The sequence below is a fragment of the Excalfactoria chinensis genome, chromosome 10, assembly GCF_039878825.1.
Source record: "Excalfactoria chinensis isolate bCotChi1 chromosome 10, bCotChi1.hap2, whole genome shotgun sequence".
NCBI lineage: Eukaryota > Metazoa > Chordata > Aves > Galliformes > Phasianidae > Excalfactoria > Excalfactoria chinensis.
The window spans coordinates 13,447,272-13,463,720 of record NC_092834.1 but is presented as its reverse complement, the minus strand read 5'-3'; the positions used below and the strand labels follow the sequence as shown (position 1 = coordinate 13,463,720).

The 16,449-nt window shown below is 40.7% G+C and overlaps 1 protein-coding gene across 1 annotated transcript in view; it reads left to right on the top strand.

Moving 5' to 3' along the window:
- The window catches only part of THSD4 (thrombospondin type 1 domain containing 4), a 243,174-nt gene that overhangs the window by 25,556 nt on the left and 201,169 nt on the right, over positions 1-16,449 (top strand). The window contains exon 4 of the mRNA XM_072345424.1: positions 10,718-11,157. Coding sequence (XP_072201525.1) covers positions 10,718-11,157 — 440 coding nt within the window. The remainder of the gene's footprint in view (positions 1-10,717; positions 11,158-16,449) is intronic.

Genomic DNA, 16,449 nt, shown 5'->3' with positions numbered 1-16,449 from the left:
AATCTATGGAAAAAGTGTCAGGGTTTATCTTTATAAGCCTTTCACTGGGGCACTGCAATATTGTTGAAGTACTTTGAACCTGTTCTGTCTTAATGTGGTTTCTTTATCTCTTTGCTGGACATGAGGAATAAACTGAGTGTTATCTCTTGCTGTTAAACACACAGTAGTTCATATAAAAGTCAGTTTATAGCAAGTGAATGTGACTCCTTACAAAAAGTATCTTAAGATGAAAAAGCTTTCAGAAGAATTTCATTGGGGCTGTAATTTTAGAGTAATGTTTAAGAACAAGCACAGTGTTCTACGTTACAGAAATAAGTATTCCTATTCCGTAGTACAAACTCACAGGCTGCAGGGAGGCTTCTTTTGTGCACAGCTGAGACTGCACTGAGGTCGCTGTGTCTAGCTGTGGTATGTTGGGCAGGCTGCGGTGCTCCAGCAGTCTGCCAGAGCTGAAGAGGAGCTGAAACCAGAGGGATGCAGTAAGACAGCACCTTCCCTGATGGATTATTCCTGCAGCTTGTCTTGTGCTGTCTCAGGTGTTTGCTGGAATCCTCTGCAAACTGATTTTTCTCACCAACCCAGTGTGAAAGAACAGATGGCAGGGTGTTTCTTTTTTTTTCTTTCCTTTCTTGCAATTGCAATCAAATATGCTTGTTGAAGGGTCATCAGTGCTAAACTGGGAGACATAAGGAATGGGAACATGAGTGGATGCTGGGAGAAGAGACAACAGAGGAGGGTAAAGATGAGCAAGATCCCTTTGCTTGATCATGGTAAGCTGTTAGATGAGTTCAGTTACCTGTGGCAATGTAGCCTGAGTAGCACTGCAGTGCAATGGCCAGATCTCATCATTACTCAAATAGAAGTTCTGTTCATGAAAGGAAATTTCTACAGTTAGCATCTTCTTCAAAGCAGTTTTCCTTTCTGTAGTTTCTCGGTCTTTGGAGTACTTCAGTTTTCCCGTTTTGCTTGGAGGCTGAGGGGTTGATATGTTCTGTTTAATCTCAGTAAACATAGAAGTGTTACCTGCCCTAGAAGGAGTCATCTCTCAGTTTTCTTTTTCCTTAAACCCACCACATAATGTCACTATGTTAGTTGAATTGGCAGAATCAAGACATAGGAATTTATCAGAACTTCTCTTAAATCACTCATCTATCTGCTTTCCCTTTGCTTCAGGACAAGATGATGAAAAATAATACATCTCTTCTGCTTGCCTTCTCCTGTGTCCCTGTTTAGGGTTCTAAAATTGCTTGACACCTACATTTGTATGTTGCATAGACCTTTTCTGGGCAGTCATGTACCTCCCTGAAGTTTTTCCTATGAACGTTATGAAGTCAAATAGGACACTTAAAGGAAGTCTGGCAGGTTCTTGGATTGATTGGCCAGTGTACTTTTGAGGGACAAAAGTGAGGAGGCTACTTTTGGTCTCACTTCCTCTGTCTGAAGAATCCAAGAAATAGGTTGTTTATTCTCCATCCTATCTTTCATCTTTGTTTTCTATGGCAGTCTTGCTTGCAAGTTCCGTTACACTGCACTATTGTAAAGGCTTAAGGTATTAGGGGTGGTTTCTTCTGGGAAAATGGAGATCAAGTGTAAACACAGAGGAAGAATATGCCGTGAGAATGATAGCATTGTATGCTATTTCGGATGATAGGAAGTTGTTTATTAATTCTGATAATTATATCAATTTTATGATTCATATAGGAAGTTCTGCATTAGTGATCCTACACCTGCTTTTATGTTGTGATATTGTCAGTGAATGGCAGTGTTTCTTCGTGTCTGTGGTTTCTTTTAGCCTCCTACACCCTATGAAAGTCACCATTCTGCTAACTGAAAAGGATACAGCTGCCTAATATTTCTGAACACACTATAATAAAGCAGAATGTGAAGCATGAAGTTAATCTGCTATACCCGTGAAACACTAGGGGAAATTGGAGTTAGACTGAGTGGTTAATATTTAAGCTTGGATTTTGGCCAAGACATCAGAGCTCTTGGTTCTTAGGAGTGCCATGGGATCTCCAGCACAGCTGCTCACCTCCTTGCTTTTACCTGTCCTGAGGAGTGGGAGCACGCTAACAGAATGCTGTGTGTAATTTGTCATTAAACCTAGGTAGGGTGAAGCTCCATCATGGGGTACGCAGAAGAAAAGCTACAGCCTCTCAGGTCTTGAAAACTGCAAGCCAACCTGTGCTAAGACCCTGCTCAAGCATTGCTGTGGTTCTGTCCAGCTGGGCTGTGTGCACTGCATTGGGTTTTGCTGTGGCAGCTCTGCATGCTGGCGTTTAGAGCTGCTGTGTGCATGCTGCTCAACAAGTGTTTGCTGGTGCCTCTCATTTCTTTGTAATTCTCTTTGTTCATAAGATAACTGTTGAGCACTGCTACTGTTTGTTTGTTTTTTTTTTTTTTTGTTTGTTTGTTTTTTTGGTTTGCCCCAGTTCCATTATTCTGAAATGTGGTTCATATTTCTCTTGCATTTATTTACAGGACAACATATCCATATGCCTTCAGCATATATACATAATAATATAATGCTTAATATTAGCTGTATAGATAAATATGCTCTCAAACTCATTAAACCCTGAGTAAAATAAAACCTTTCTAGTTAATGATATTCATGTTCTAACTAGTGTGCTTTAGGAAACAGGAGGTGATTTAGACTGTACAAATGCTTCCTTTAAATTTAGCCTTGTAATGCAACAGAGTATCTTGAACAACAGCTGAAAGAAGTTTTCTTCTATCTCCTGAGTCATTACTAATTCCCTACCCTTCTCCTTGTGAGTTAAAATGCTTAGGTAATGGCATTCTTCTTGCTGGAGTGGGAGGCAGAACAAGGATGCATTATTTTGTGCAAGTATACTCTTAGGAAAGAAAATCAAGGCCAATGATTTCATTATTTTTAATCTGCTTCGTAACTGAACTCTGAAAAAGCATTTTTTTTTTCGGTAGAAGCACGGGTTCCTTAAAGATGGAGCGTTGGGGTCTTAGAGCTTGTTCTGTTTCTTTGGGAAAAGTGAAAGGGACTTTGCTTCAGTTGGGTTCCAGAGCAGGTGAATGTGCAAGGTGGTAGGTCAGTGTCTCATCTCTGTACATAAGGGTGATATTTAATTCTGGTGTTGTCACTGGTTTTGGGTCAGAGCAGTGATGAAGATGAGAAGCTTTCTAGATTCTCAGATTAATTCTTCTGCTCAGGAATATTGCTTTCAATTTAATGGCAGCTTGTCCACTTCTGCAGCAGTGGGCAGATGACTCAGTGAGAGTCCTTGGGAGGTATGATGTCAGTCGCTGGGTATATAATTCCATGTTCACACCATGTTTGGATCCCAAAGAATTTTACTATATGTAGAAATACAGTGGTGTGGTGACAGCTTTGTCACAGATGATTGACCTGCAAAAGGTCTGAGGTTGTAGTGCAAGCTGAGTGACTTAGATCGCATATGATAATCAGCGGTGAGGAAATAGTTTATTAAAATAAAGAAGCCAAATCTCTGATATAGTGAGGTCCTGATGCTTATCATCTTTGTTACCGTAAACCAGAAGCAGTCCCAGTGGAGATAAGGGGTCATTATACACCGCTGCTGGAGGGGATGGGAGGAGTGATCCGTCTGTTAGTCTGCAGGTACTTACTGGTCTCACAGCAAGAAAGAGCCCTCTGCCCCAGAACAGTAAGCTCATGGAATGCAGTGGAGGTGGTCTTGGTGTGAAAGAAATTATCCAAACTTGGAGGAAGCTTCAAACTCTGGCACAAAAACTGTTCTGAATTTGTTCAGAGCTGTTTACTTTCTAGATTATTTAAATAATGTTAAAGTCTCTTCAGATGTGGTCAAAGTTGGTTGAGAGGGCAGCTAAGCTTTGCAGGCATTGTAAGTCCTCAGTGATTTGTGAATACAAAAGTCTTCTATTTCCCGGCTTTTTAGCCCTTTAATCTTCACAGGCACAGATGTTCAAACAGAGTTTTTATACGAAGAGCGGAAACCCAAATCATTTAAGCTGGTCGTATTTACACTTATCATGTACTGCAAAATTCAAACGTTTTACTGCATGTTTGATTAAAGGCTTCCAAAATGCAGTGGAGGATTAAAATAGCAGAGCACACTAACTATTGGATGTATACTCATTGTGTCACGTTTTGTTTGGCCTCTGCTCCATTTTACTACCAGCCTTGAGAGATCCAAGAAGTTGTTAACTACAAGTTGTGTGTTTTTTTGGGTAGATAATTCTTTATCAAACCACCAGCATTGCACGTGTTTCTTGTAAAAAGCATTTAAAATATTGCTGTTCCAAATGAATGACTGTAAAGTGGACCATAAAGACTTTCTGCTGGGAAACTGTCGTGGCTGTATAGGTATGGTCTTTATTGGAAATCAGCTGAACTAATGTTGAAGAAATATTCCTTTAAGATGCTTAGACTGGTGAAAGAATTAAACCAGTTCCATAGATGTGTTTACAATGCTGGCAGGGAAATGCTATAATGTTACACTTGAATAGGCTCTAAAACTAAACTATAATTTCCTCAGTCCCTTCAAAATTTGGCATGCTTTGCTCTGATCTGTAGTTCAGCTCTAGTTTCTGTAAGTTCGCCTGCTCTTGTTTTTACACTCCTGAGATTTTTAAAAGGGCAGAGACTAGATTTTCTGTTGTGAAAGTCCATCAGTGATACAATAAGCTGTGAATGTTTGTGAAGGATAGCGTGTTCATCTCAACCTGAATATGATGTGCTATTGAACAGTAATGTACAGTTCTACTAGCATTTTGAATCCTTGGGCAAGCTGGACCTGGTTGCATTAAAAGCTGCATGGGCATCTTATGTTATGCCCGTGGCAGGTTATGCCATGGCAGTCTTCAGTCAGAAGAACTATGAAATAAAAGACAAATACAAAAAACAAACAAGCAAACAAAAAAAACCCAAGCCACAAAACCCAAAACCCAACAAGCAACCATGGTCAGGTTTTCCAAGTACTTCGATACTTGTCTATAATAACGACGGCAATGGTTTGGTGTCACAGCATGGGTTCACAGGTACGTGAGGAGGGTCCGTGCAAGGGGCAACTTCAAAGTACTTCAAGCCAGTGGAATATGTACAGAATTAGGGCTCTTTGCTCTGGGAAGCACAGGACAAATATGATAGCTAATTTACATGTATTTTTAATTAATAATGCTTTGCATCCAGCAGATGGGTGTGAGCTTATGCCATTGGTGGTATTGTTCTGAGCAGGTGACAAAATGTCCCTCTGGATACAATTTCTTTGACTTTGGGTCAAAATAGTTCCATAACTCTTTGCAAAGCAGACATTTGTACTTGTTAATATCCCTTTCCCGTGTATAACTAGGAGTGTGATGTACTTAATTGGTTCACGGATCCACTGGAATCATTGTTTAACCAGGAAAAATAAGTGCTGGATAATATCTTAGAAGTAAAATACGTTGAATATAATGTTTTATCTAAAGTAAATAAAACCAGAAATGTCTGATTTAGTGTAGATAACTCCAGATCTCTAAAGATTGACTTTGACTTTTATCCCTTTATAGTTCTGAATCTGGAATGCTGCACGATGCTCGATATCCACAAAAAGCATTGTACTGTTGGCTGTGGCTGTAGTAACTTGCTTAGTTAGGTTAAAAGGCGTGTGCTGTCACCAAGTATTATGAGCTGATGGCTGTGAAAGTCCATCATTAATTCATATTTGGAGTACTACCTGCAGCACTGCACACTGTGGAAAGAGTCCTGAGAGTGAGTATGGTCCCACTTGTGGCTGGTGTCCTTTACAAAGGGAGACTGAGCAGGTTAGAACTGCTGGCTTTCAGATGGAGATCACTCAGCTGGACTGTGTTAGTGGTTTCAAATTATACACTGTGGTCTGGTGAAATACAGAATGATCATTTGTCATTTACTATAAGAAAATACCTGGAGGTACATGGTGAAATTATCAGCCTATGCTGCTGAGATCCCAAGCTGCAGTTCTTATTTCTGACTTTTCTGATAGAAGGTGGTATTAGAAATTTGCATTAGCTTTCAGTAGCTTGTGTACTGCTGTTCTCAAAGTTTTGATTCAGGATCTGAGTGCTGCAGTGTATGAACCCAAGGGAAATGTTCTGCTTAAACTGCAGACTGTGTCAAAGTGGTGCGTTTAATTTGGTAATGCTAAGGTAGTACTGTAGTAAAGGTGATCTACTTAACTTTTTCCTTCTGTGCATTCTTCACTTCGTCGTCTTGTGTTAATGCCATGCAATTCTCTTCTTTCACTGCTCCTGCCCTACAGTGTCTGGAGAATTTAGTCTGGATAAATCTGTAGGAAAGCCTTCAGTGTTCTGATGTTTAGCAATGAACTTCAGACTGAGTTCAGATTATCCCTTCTATTGTTGTGACATCACTATAGGATGGTAAATCAAGATATCTCTGAGAAAAACATTCAGGATTAAATGTCACGCTGGTACCAATTCATATCAGAGGTGATAACAATTTTTCTGCAAAGATTTTGTAGTCATGAAGAACTGTGCAGCAGTGCAGGATTGTCAGTTCCATAAAGAAGAATGTTATCAAAGCTGAGACAGTATTATTCAAATGATATATTTGTCACTTTTACTGCTCATGTTCCTCACAGAGAAAAGCAAAAGGTGGATTCTGGTCCTCTGGGTTTACAGCTTAAGAGGCTGACTGTTAGGAGAAAGGCAACAATTGAAAATCCCTGCTTTTCTTTAATCATTTGAGGTTCTCTGTTGAAAAGCATCAGAATGGCTAAATTGGTCTTTAAAGACAATTTTAATGAGAATTAAAGAGGGGCCTGAACAGCCCAAGTAAATGAGAGACTTTATGGGTTATGAAGCTTAAAAGTAAGGAGGACAAAGCTAACCAGGCTAACTAGAAAGAGCTGGAGGCTTTTTGGATGGAGAAGGTGGAGAAAGGCAAGGAAGATAATGGTGGTGGCTGTTCTAGAGAACAATGAATGGCAAAGAATAGCTTAATGTAAAATCTAAGTTCCCTTTTTGAGCATGGGACTCGTGTTGTATATGAGGTTTTATGAAACCTCAGTGTTTGGAGTCATGTGGCTTACTTACCTTTCTTTCCCATGTTTTCCCAGAAGTCTGCTCCTTGTTCTGTAAGTAACATAGCAAAAACTTTACTTGAAAAGCTTTTAAAAAGAAAGAGCAATCATCTAATTTTTCAGCTTCCATGTTTTAAACACCAGGATATTTAATAGTAGAAAAGGATCGACACATCTGGTTGTGTATCTGTGGGTAGGTATGCACCTAACTTGTTTTTATCTCCAATAGGCTTATGCACATTCAGATCAGATACGGGTTTTAGTGGTGTGCTGAAATGGGGCATTAGTGACTGCATCAGTGACTACATTGGTAGCAAAAGTGGTGTATGAAATGAACTCCAAATTTTCTGAAGTAGCAAATGTTAGGGGAAAAAAGAAGTTAGGGATGTTGCGGATCACCTAATCTGAAACAGAACAGTGTGCTGGTTTACAGATTAAAGCACTGATGTTCATTGTGACTGCTGCACGAGTAATGCCCATTCTTTATGTTAGAATTCTGATTTCCTGCCATGCAAAGGAATGACCAAGGCAGTACCTATAAATACGGAAGCAAGGCTTGACACCCTGTGCCAGGGCTCCTCATTTGCAAGCATGTGTATGTTTGTAAATTTTGGGATTCAGTGTGCAGTGATCTTTAGGATGACAGTTTCTAGAAGAAAGGGATTTTAGGAGCTAGTGCAAATGTAGAAATTGCAAGCATATGCACACCTTAAAGCTTGTCTAAGCTGTTTACTATACAGCTGTACCCAGCAATAATTAATACTTCTACTTACAAACCTTGTCCTGCCAAACTATTGAAGAATGTACAGGAAAGAAAGAAAGGTCTGTAATAATGGGATGAAAAAAAGAAGAAAGGGGGATTGAATTAGTAGAGCAAAATACCTGGTGGTTGATTAACTTGTAGGTGACAGACATCTTTCTGATGGTGCTTGCAGTTGGAATGACTTATTACTAGGTCAACTGAAGGAGGAATCAATCTTAAACTACAGGAAAGTTAACGAGACAAGATAACTTTTTTTTCTCCCTATTGCAGTTTGTGTGTTTCTGTTAAAGAATCTGTTTTCATGATTTAACGCTGCAAAGGAATTTCACTTTTACTCTCACTTGTCACAGCGAGGGCTTAAACTCTTTAGAAACCGTGCTGTTCAGTGGATTGTTTTTAAAGGGAGAGCGGATTTAAGAGTCAGCACTCTCAGTCTGTGGTGCTTCTGAGGTATTTCGGAATACTTCAGCTGTCTCCCTTAGCTACCTGTAATTTCTTGGCTGTACCCTAGGGCAGTGTGAGAATTCATTACTGGCTGCAATGTAACCTGCTAATCAGAGGACCAAAGCACAGGAAGTGACCTGGGGGGCCGGGCTGGAGCAGCTGTGGCCTGGTTGCTCCTGCTGGAGGTTTGGGCTGGTCTCCAGTGCAGCGTAGCAGGGTCTCCTCAGGTGCTCGGATCCCATGCTTTGTTTGCCTTTCTACTAAGTAGTTCTTCCTGCTATCCAATTTGGAGCACCTCTGCTGAAATTTAAACCCACTGTTCCTTGTCATAAAGATAATAGAACAATTTGCTGCAAAGAAATTATAAACTGTTTGTTTATATGATTTGAACTGTTGGGAAGACTAACTGTAAGAATAGAAATGTGACCTGACTGAAACCAATGGGTTTTACCCTGTATCTGTGTTAGAGCTATATTTTAATTTATATAATGTACATATAAACTGTGAATGCTCAGTGACAAAATTGCAAACTGAAGAAACTAAGCTTTTTTAGTTGGTTATATTGTGAGCCAGCGATGTTCTGCTATTGGATATGAATGCAAATATAACAGCCAGAAACCAAGTCCTTGTTGCATGTTATTCATAATCTTGACATTATGCGGTTATTAGGTTGTACAGGCTATTGGATTTAAGAAACTCATGCCAAATGGGGTACCCACAGAAAAATACAAATTAAATACAGAGACATCTGCTTCTGTTTTCATATAATATTGGTGAAATAGAGAATGTATCACACTAATGCAGATGCTTTTTATTATTCACAAGTTATAATTAAATGCAGTTTTTTCTGTGGTTGGTGATGAAAGAGTGAGAGCAACCTCAGAGTGGGGAAATGTTTCAGATTATGTAGACCGCAACTGATTCCTACACAGCAGCACCACAAACCCTCACTGCCTTGGCTTTGCTTATGATAATGGAGCATTCAGCAAACCACATTCCACCCAAGCCTGCCATGTTTATAGTTTGCTTATCAGTAGTTTGTGCGGGCTGGCACTTCAGGTAGGGCCTGCATGTGTTATCTGTGCCTGGAGGACAAGTATGTAGATGTTTATCTTCCAGTACTGTGCAGCATATTTGAGCCAAAATTATTAATGGAAGTAATGTGCTTAGGAGGTCGTTCTTCGAAGCAGGGAGAAGTAACATACAGAGAGAAATGGTTGATTTTCCAGAGGTTATTTTGAGACAGTTAGACACTTGAGTAGGGCTGTACCTTTAGCTGTGGTTAGCTCTCCTTTTTGTCCGATAATTGAAATGATGGGCATGTGTGCTTGTTGGCACAAAGATTTGGAATATAAGTAAACTGCCAAAGGATGCTTATTTGAGAGAAAGCTTTGCAATTTAATTATCATGAGAATCAGACATTTGAAGCCTGCTTTCAGTACTTGTGAATCATCAGCTGGAGAAGGGAAACAACAGAGCCATGCATTTAAAGCAAACTGGCTGAGGCCCCAACAGGGCCACCCAGAGCAGGGTGCCCATACCCAGGTGGCTTTTGGGGATCGCTAAGGATGGGACTTCACAATGTCTGGGCAACCTGCGCCTGTGCTCCGTCACCTGCACAGCACAGCATTGACTTCTGGTGTTCAGATGGAACCTTCTGCGTTCCACTTTGATCCCATTGCCCCTTGCCCTGGCTCTGGGCACCACTGAAAGAGCCTGGCTCTATTCTTATCCCTAATGCTTCATTGCTTTATTCAGAACAAGAAGCTCTTCTCCTGGGGGCTCTCCTTTGTTTCCCTTTCCCTATACTACTGCATGGTGAGCATGGGCTAAGTAGCACTGAATACCCAAGACCAGCAATTTGCCTTGTCTTTCTTTTGAATTTGGTAGGGATTTCTGTGAAAGTAGGGGTGGACGTACCTTGCTAAATAGATATTTTCCTTGCAGTATTCTTGAAAGAGCATTAATATTAGAAGCGGAGTGGGAGTCATTTAAGAGTTCACTATTGCAGCATTTTTGGCTGATTGGCAATCAGTCTGTTCTCTTACGTTTCAGTTTTCCTAGAAAGTTTCACTTCCTGTAATGCTATGGCAGCCTGAGATTTCCAGCAGCAATTTCCATTGTTCAGACATCAGAGAGAGCAGTCAGTATTTGTTACCTGAGTTGTCATCAGAAGTTAATAATGCAATGGTTTTCAGTTTCCAGGCTTTACATTATGCAATGTTTTCCAATGCTGAGGACTAAAAAGGATCTATTCCAATCCAGCTAGGCCAAAGCCAGACTTTTCATCTGAGTGGGTGATGGCTGTAGGAGACCTGAACTTGCAGAATAGGCAGCTAATGCATAACTCAAGTCACATAGTATGTAGTTCAGTTCCACTCACTTCAGAGTGAATGGCTTTAAAAAGGATGTTATCAGCACCCTCATATTGTAGTGTGAGCTCTTGTTCACAGTCAATCTGTTGTATCTACAGGTTCCTCAGAGGATAGAAGAGCAAAGAGATGCATCTGAAGATAGTGGTGCGGGAATCCCAGGCATGTGGGGCAGCTGGGGCCCCTGGTCTGCCTGCTCCAGGAGCTGCAGCGGTGGTGTGATGGAGCAAACGAGGCCGTGCCTCCCGGCGTACTACCGTGAAAGGGGCTACCAGAGGCCGGGGCGGCAATATGCGGCCTCGGAGAGAACTCTTGCTCACCAGAATCCCCGCCATCAGGACTCACTGACTGCTTACCCAGGCCACGTCATTTCCGCCATCCGTACGTCTGTGCCGCTTCACAGGAACGAAGAGCAGCTCCGGGCCGGCCTGTGGGCTTCTGCTCCTTCCGAAGGCCATAACAACAGCCACATGAGCCGAGGAGCTCCCAGAGGCAGCCGGCACTCTCAGTCCCAGAGGCATCACCCCAAGCCAGAAAAGAGGTACAGTGTCTGTGCACACACTTTATTCTTGCAATGAATGATATATCTGGAGAATGGCATATCAGACAAGAACCATTATTTTTTAATATCTGTGGAAAGGTGGTAGGAGTCAGCCTTAATCTCTAATAATGTGGAAGGCATTTCTTTCTGAAGCGGTATGATGTGATGATACCCAAGGAAGGACAGTCTTTTTTTTTTTTTTTTTTTTTTTTTCATTTTGTATTTATGCACCTTTTATTTTCTCTTTTCCCTTCTTTTGTTTTCTACCTCTTAGTAAAATTTCCTGTCTGAAACAAACAAAAAAAGGTGTTTCTTTTTCATACATAAAACTGTTTTAAACATTGTGTGGATCAGTTCAGTACTGTTTGCTGTTCTGCCCTTAGGGCTGGGTGGAACTGTGCTGTTAAAATTATTTTCAACAACTTCTCCCTTCTGGAAAAGCACTTATTAGAAACCAGTCTGCCATTTGCTATAGATAAAACTGTTGGCTTTTATCTTTCTATCAATCTATCAATGAAAAGGGAAAAGATGCGTTTCTAGTTTGGAAACTAAGGAGAGCAGGCATGGTAGATCCTGTGGGAGGGGATGTTCCCAGAAGTTATGTATTCTGTCAGTCTTCCCTCAGATGATGTGCTCCAGCAGGTGGGAGTTCTCTGGTTCTTCCCCTCTCAGCCTTCTTTTGGAAAACACACGGAGTGATATTTTTTTTATTAGATTTTTTTCTTTTATAAAGTCTCTTTCTTCCTATATTCTCCTTTAAGATTGTTAGGTGAAGCAGTCAACCATAATTCCTTTCCCCTTTTAAAACATATCTGAGTGGCCCAGACCAAGACAGGAAACATAACCCCGAGGCAATGTTCCAGCCTGCCTCAAATAGGACAGCATCACTCTCTTACTTCTGATGATACAGACATCCTCAGCCCCTGCAAGAGTATTTGAAATTAGAAATTAAGCTCTTTTCCTTCTGTTTGTCTCAATAAAGAAAAAATCCAGAGCGGGACCAGATGTTCAGATGTTGTTCATCCTACGTGTTAGCCATTTCCTTTATTCACTGCAGTTTCTTGCTTTCATACCCATGCGGATGGATGGCTTAGAAGTTCTGAGTATAGCTGTAATATTGCTGATTATAATACTGTTGATCTTATGAAAGCACAAAGGGTGCCAGAGGTAGACTTCTCTGAGCGGTATTAACAGGACTGAATTGAAACAAAAGTCGTATTTTCTTTTTTCTGTTTTCCTGTTTAATCTTTTAGCATAATGCACTTCTGTTCTCAGCTGTGCAGTGTAGCAGATACAGGTTGTAGTACATAGCTGAGTTATTACTAATGTTGGAAGCTTGGCCTTGCACCATCGGCTCAAAGTCATTCAAAGCCTGTTTGCTCCAGCCCTTGGCACTTCCAGTCTCCAAGGAAATCCCAGCTGGCCTGGCCTCTGCAGCAGACCTGCTGCCAGGCTGCTGGCACTGCTGGGGCTCCTGTGTTGGGCTCTCCCTTGCTGCTCTGGTGGCCTCTGCAGGCCGGGAGAGACTGGAACAGTTTGAAATAACCGCAGCAGTTATGGATGGAAAATGAGGGCAAGGAGGAGAAAGCAATTTTTCCTGGTTGCAGAAGTGAAGATGTGTTATTTCTTAGTGTATGCTTCACAGTATGAAATACTGAAATGATTGTAATATCTGCTATTACTCCTCTTTCCTGTATGATGGAGGTCTTTGGCTTTGAAATTTCTTATACTTTCCTAAGCACAGTGCAAGCTTCTGTACCACAGTAGATTTCCACCCCCACTGCCCTTTCACTGCCCCTTGGCAAAAGACTGTGGATTTAAGGTCAGTGTTTTAATCTTATTTGCGTAATAGGTTATTTCCATCTTGTGTTAGGAGGGTCCCTGGTGGCTTTAATTTTGCTGTATTGCATAACCTTCAGATTCTTTGGTGGTGACTGTAAAAACAGAATGAGAACAAAGATTTTGCTTGAAAATGAAATTATTGAAATGACAAACCTCATTGTTTTCTTTAATTTACCAAGTGCTGAGGATAATCCTTCCTTACAAAGGTGATTACTGGTCCTATTGGTAAAATGGAAAATGAATTTCAAAACATTAAGTTACTCTAGATATGACTTTTAAACTGTAGAACAGTGTTAATGTTCATTGAATGGGTAATAATGGAAAATGATGTCAGGCTATTGAAAATAACATCTGTGTCTTCACAGTGTGTTACAGTGAGGGGAAACTTTTTGGGATATTCCTATTTACTGATTTGGACTTTCATATGAAATTGTAGTTTTTGGAGATTTTAATAAAATAATAAAAGGGGGATGAGCATTTGAGTGAGATAAGCTCACATTTGATGGTGTGGTGAGATGAAATGGGATTGCTTCCAAGACAAACACATTTGAACAGCAGTAGCAGTCTTTCAGAGCTGCCAAATGTACACGTGCCATTTAGCAACAAGTGGAAAAGTTCTCTGGCTGTTTCCAGGTGAAGAACAGTTCCATTTATTTAGTAAAATTCAGAATGTAATGTATAGGTGATGTGCTGTAAAGTACCTTGCCTATGAAGAAGGACATCTGCAGCTTTTGATAGCTAGTTCACTTGTGTTTGTCAGGCTCGCAACCAGGGCTCCCTAAAAAGCTCATATATGAGATACCTGCAATTAGAAGCCTAATTTCTGAAGTTCATTTGCTTTCCTCTTCATCATTGTGCTGTAAATTGAGTTCTTGCATAACTGAAATGTGTTAGGGAATTCTAGTTGCAGGCATAAGGGTGGTAATGCAAAAAGAAAGCTCATGGTTCTCTGGCACTGGCAGTAAAAGTGGGAGTTCTTCTCAGCCTGGAAATGTTGGGCTCCCATTAGCAAAGTCTTGTTTATACTTCATCAAGATAAAACACTTGGAGCATACCGTACCATAAGAACAAATGAGAACAAGAAGATAATGTGAAAATATGATAGCGTTTTGACATCTTTTAAAAGAAACACATAAGGGAAAGAAATAAGGGCATGCCAAAGGATAGCAAATGTTTTAAGAGAGAGAATGCATCTTGAAAGGAAATATCATCCATAGTCTTCTGTCCCACACCCTCACAGGGCAGATTGAACTGTCAGCTGCTAACAAGCATTACAAATACTTGGATTAGACCAATAAGAGGTAACTGGACTTGCTTCCCCATGCTTTGATTTTCAGCAGTCTCTGTTGGTGTTTACAGTTGCCACCTTTCCTTTCCCTGCAAGTGGACTGTCATAATGGAGAAGCAGAACTTTGTGTCCACATCTGTAAGCACTCAGGGTGCTTTGTGCTGGGTTTAACACCGGCACGCGTGGCTTGTGTTAGCAGAAAGGAAAAACTGCATTTATCACCAGAATAACGAAATAGGTAAAGCAGGCTTATAGAAATAGTGTATGTTTAAAGAAATATGTTAATAAGGAAAGGATTTCCCTAAAGCTCTTTTTATACTTGGAAGAGGGATGAGAGGAAAAATTGGCAGCGAGGAAATACTCCCCAAATCATCAACTTTTCACATGGCCATAGCTCTGTACTCTTTGTTCTGTTGCCAGCAGCTGATGCGAATGTCTCCTGTGCTGTGTTCTGCCCTGTATAGGGTCAGTGTGCATTTCTGGGTCTGTGAGCAATGGGAAGGAAGAGTGTATCATTTAATGCCAAAACAGAGCTTCCTTTAGGAAGATATTTCTTTTACCTCTTTAACAGGTGCTTTTGACCAGGCAAATGTGGCTTATTCAGTTGTCAGGTGGAAAATTAACCTCTAAAGGGACAATTGTTTCCTCAACTAATCCAAGCATCATTAGCTGCATGTTCTGATGTAGCTTTTGCGGTCTGTTCTAGTTGTCTCCAGTTTGTAGAGGGGGCCAGATGTAGGCAGGCAGTGTTTTCTCATGTTCTCAGGCTTCCTACTTATTGATGTGGGCATTTCTTTTGGGTTTGTTTGTTCTTGTTTTCTTATTTGGAGTAGAAACCTTGGCTGAAGTACTTAGCCATCTGCCACCTCTCCTTTTGTTATTATCATAACAGAAAGAAAACATGGTGCACTTTAGCCCAAACTCAATACTGTTATAAAAGCTTGTTGGGGAAGACAGAGAGGGATTTGATTCTTTTTCTGAGGAGAAATTTTAAGAAAACTCTAATATCAGCAGTGATAATCAAAGAATTCATTTTGGTAGCACTTGAGGGGATATAAAACTATATGAGATAGATGTTTATTTTCCTTCTAAATAAAATTCCAAACCATCTAATGGTGATAAAGACCTCCCTGTGAGGAACTTCCTGGCAGAATGAATAGCTAACTGAAGTCATTTCGGCCTCAGATTGGCTTTATGCTGTCCCATCTCTCATCTGTGTTAATGCCCTGGTAAGCTTTGGATCTTGCTTATTAATTAGTATTGATTTTTATTATGGTGCTGTGAGCTCACTTTGGATGGGATTACCAAAGGTAAAAACCTAACGTGATACTGTAACTGCAAGCCACCCTGACAGATTTCTTCTAATAACTGTGTGTTTCATCCTTTCCTGAAGTGGGATGGAGGGAAAGGTGGAGAAATGGGGCCAGTTGGGTACACTCAAAGACATGACAGTACGTTTCCCTAGTGAATGACTGAGTACTCAGAAAGCGATGGAAGTGCAACAGATCTCCTGCTGTTGTTGTAATACATCTCAGCTGGGTTGTGTGGTCACTTGCGTTGGATTTTTTTCTGCGTTACCTGCTGATTACATGGCTACATTATTCAATCAGAGCTGAGGAGCAGAACTAGTTCTGCTGCAGCATTGAAACACAGCTGAGGTTATACAGCGCTGGTTGGGAGATCAGCAAAAGTCAGCGTAGGGTGACTGCACTGAGTGCATCGCTTCTGTGCTGAACTGGGGTATTAGCAAAGATCGCTGTGGATGGAAGAATTAATTTATGGCAGACAGTGTGTATCTGCCATGTGTTAATCCACGAGACAATTCACCTAATGACTTTTAAAATTATCTGTATTCTACCAGGAAGAACCAACTTGGTTTTGGGAATTCTGGGGTGGGGGTGCTGGCGGAGTAGCAAATAAGTGGAAATCACTTTGTGGTTACCAAAGTTACAACAAATGTAAAACAAATTATTTAGTGACATTGCTTTAGTTACCTTGATAATGAAAATCAGAGTGAAAGGAATGCCTACGCCATTTTAAGTGTGACAAAATGTGTTGATGAAGTGTGAATAATTTGGTGTAATGTCACAAAAAAAAACCAAACCTGATAACGATGGCTCTGCTTTTCAATGTCTGATTCCCAGCAGGGATGATTTAACTCC